This window comes from Bufo bufo, chromosome 2 (assembly GCF_905171765.1).
Source record: "Bufo bufo chromosome 2, aBufBuf1.1, whole genome shotgun sequence".
Taxonomy (NCBI): domain Eukaryota; kingdom Metazoa; phylum Chordata; class Amphibia; order Anura; family Bufonidae; genus Bufo; species Bufo bufo.
The window spans coordinates 301,992,083-301,993,429 of record NC_053390.1 but is presented as its reverse complement, the minus strand read 5'-3'; the positions used below and the strand labels follow the sequence as shown (position 1 = coordinate 301,993,429).

The window sequence follows — 1,347 nt, the reverse complement described above, 5'->3', positions numbered from 1 at the left end:
ATGAGATCAACTTTCTCATTTTTACACCTGACATTTATCTTCACTAATAAATCCCAGCGTTTTCATTTTAGAGAGATAAAAGTGAGCCCTAAAGACAAGGAACATCTGGGAAATGTACTGAGGAGCACACACAGAAATGCAATAAATAGTATTCAAATTTCTATCCCCTTTTTCATTCAGATTAATCCCAAAATCATTATCTCACTTTTCCTTGTCATAACAGACCTCAATAAGTAGGGTTTTGGTTTGCAAAAATATTACAAATCTGTACATTTTTTGCTAGATGTTGGTTTCTTGCTTCTTGTACAGAGCTGCAGTGTGTCGGTGTCACTGTGTCTCTCACTGCACAGTAATACACGGCTGTGTCCTCCCCCTTCACATTCTTTATATGAAGCTGAGTACTAAGAGTGCTTCTCTCCATGGTCATTGAGTATCTGGAGTACAGGTTAGTAGGTGAGCTCACTCCATAACTACAGATCTCCAGTCCGAGTCCAGGGAATTGCTTGTACCAGATCAGAATACGGTAAGTTGTTATTGTGTGAGTACATTTCAGGGAGATATCTTGGTCTTCTGTAATGTGAAGATCTGGATCCTGTGACACCTGAGAATCGGACTGCACATCTGAAAAACAAAATACAATTTGTATTTTTTATCATATCATCTAATTCTGCATAGGTTTTATATAACATATATCATTTTGTATTAAACAGTACATTTTTTGTCAAATGTCAACATAAAAATAGAAGAAATAGAAACAGTAATAAAATTCCCCTCACCTGTAATAATGGTGACTAGTAAGAGTCCTGGAAGGATAGTCCTGCTAGTAGTCCACATCATGGTGTACTGTGTGCCCTGCACCTTGTATCATCAGGTGTCTGAGGAGATGTGACATTTACTATACACCGCACCTCAGTCTTTCCTGTCATGTCACATGTCACACACCACTACTCTCCTCATCATTGTGATGCTATATATAGATAGAATGGGCTGGTTTTCTAGTCACTGCATACAGCTGTTATAGGAAGACTTTATACATATTAACCTTTATCATGTTCTACATTTGGAAATCCCTGTGGAAGAAAGAGCTGATGGTAATAGCCGGTAGAATTATACATACAGCCATATTTTTCTATATGCAGAATGTTCTGATATTGTCATGCTGATGTTCATGGAAATAGAAAAGCTATTATGATGTTTGATGATTTAATGGGAGAAAAAAGCTGCTGAAATTCGTATGAACCGACAGAAAAAAAAAAACACTGAAACAACTTACTTTCTGGCCAAATTTTGTTTAAAGGGGTTCTCAAAGACCAGGAACCTCTTGTCATATGGCCAGGCAGGGTGTAG

The 1,347-nt window shown here is 37.5% G+C and overlaps 1 gene segment (V, D, J or C); it reads right to left on the bottom strand.

Moving 5' to 3' along the window:
- Positions 1 to 226: 226 nt before the first annotated feature.
- LOC120988999 lies at positions 227 to 897 on the bottom strand. The segment is given in 2 exon segments: positions 227 to 621; positions 777 to 897. Coding segments are annotated over 2 exon segments (456 nt in total).
- Between the last annotated feature and the right edge of the window lie 450 nt (positions 898 to 1,347).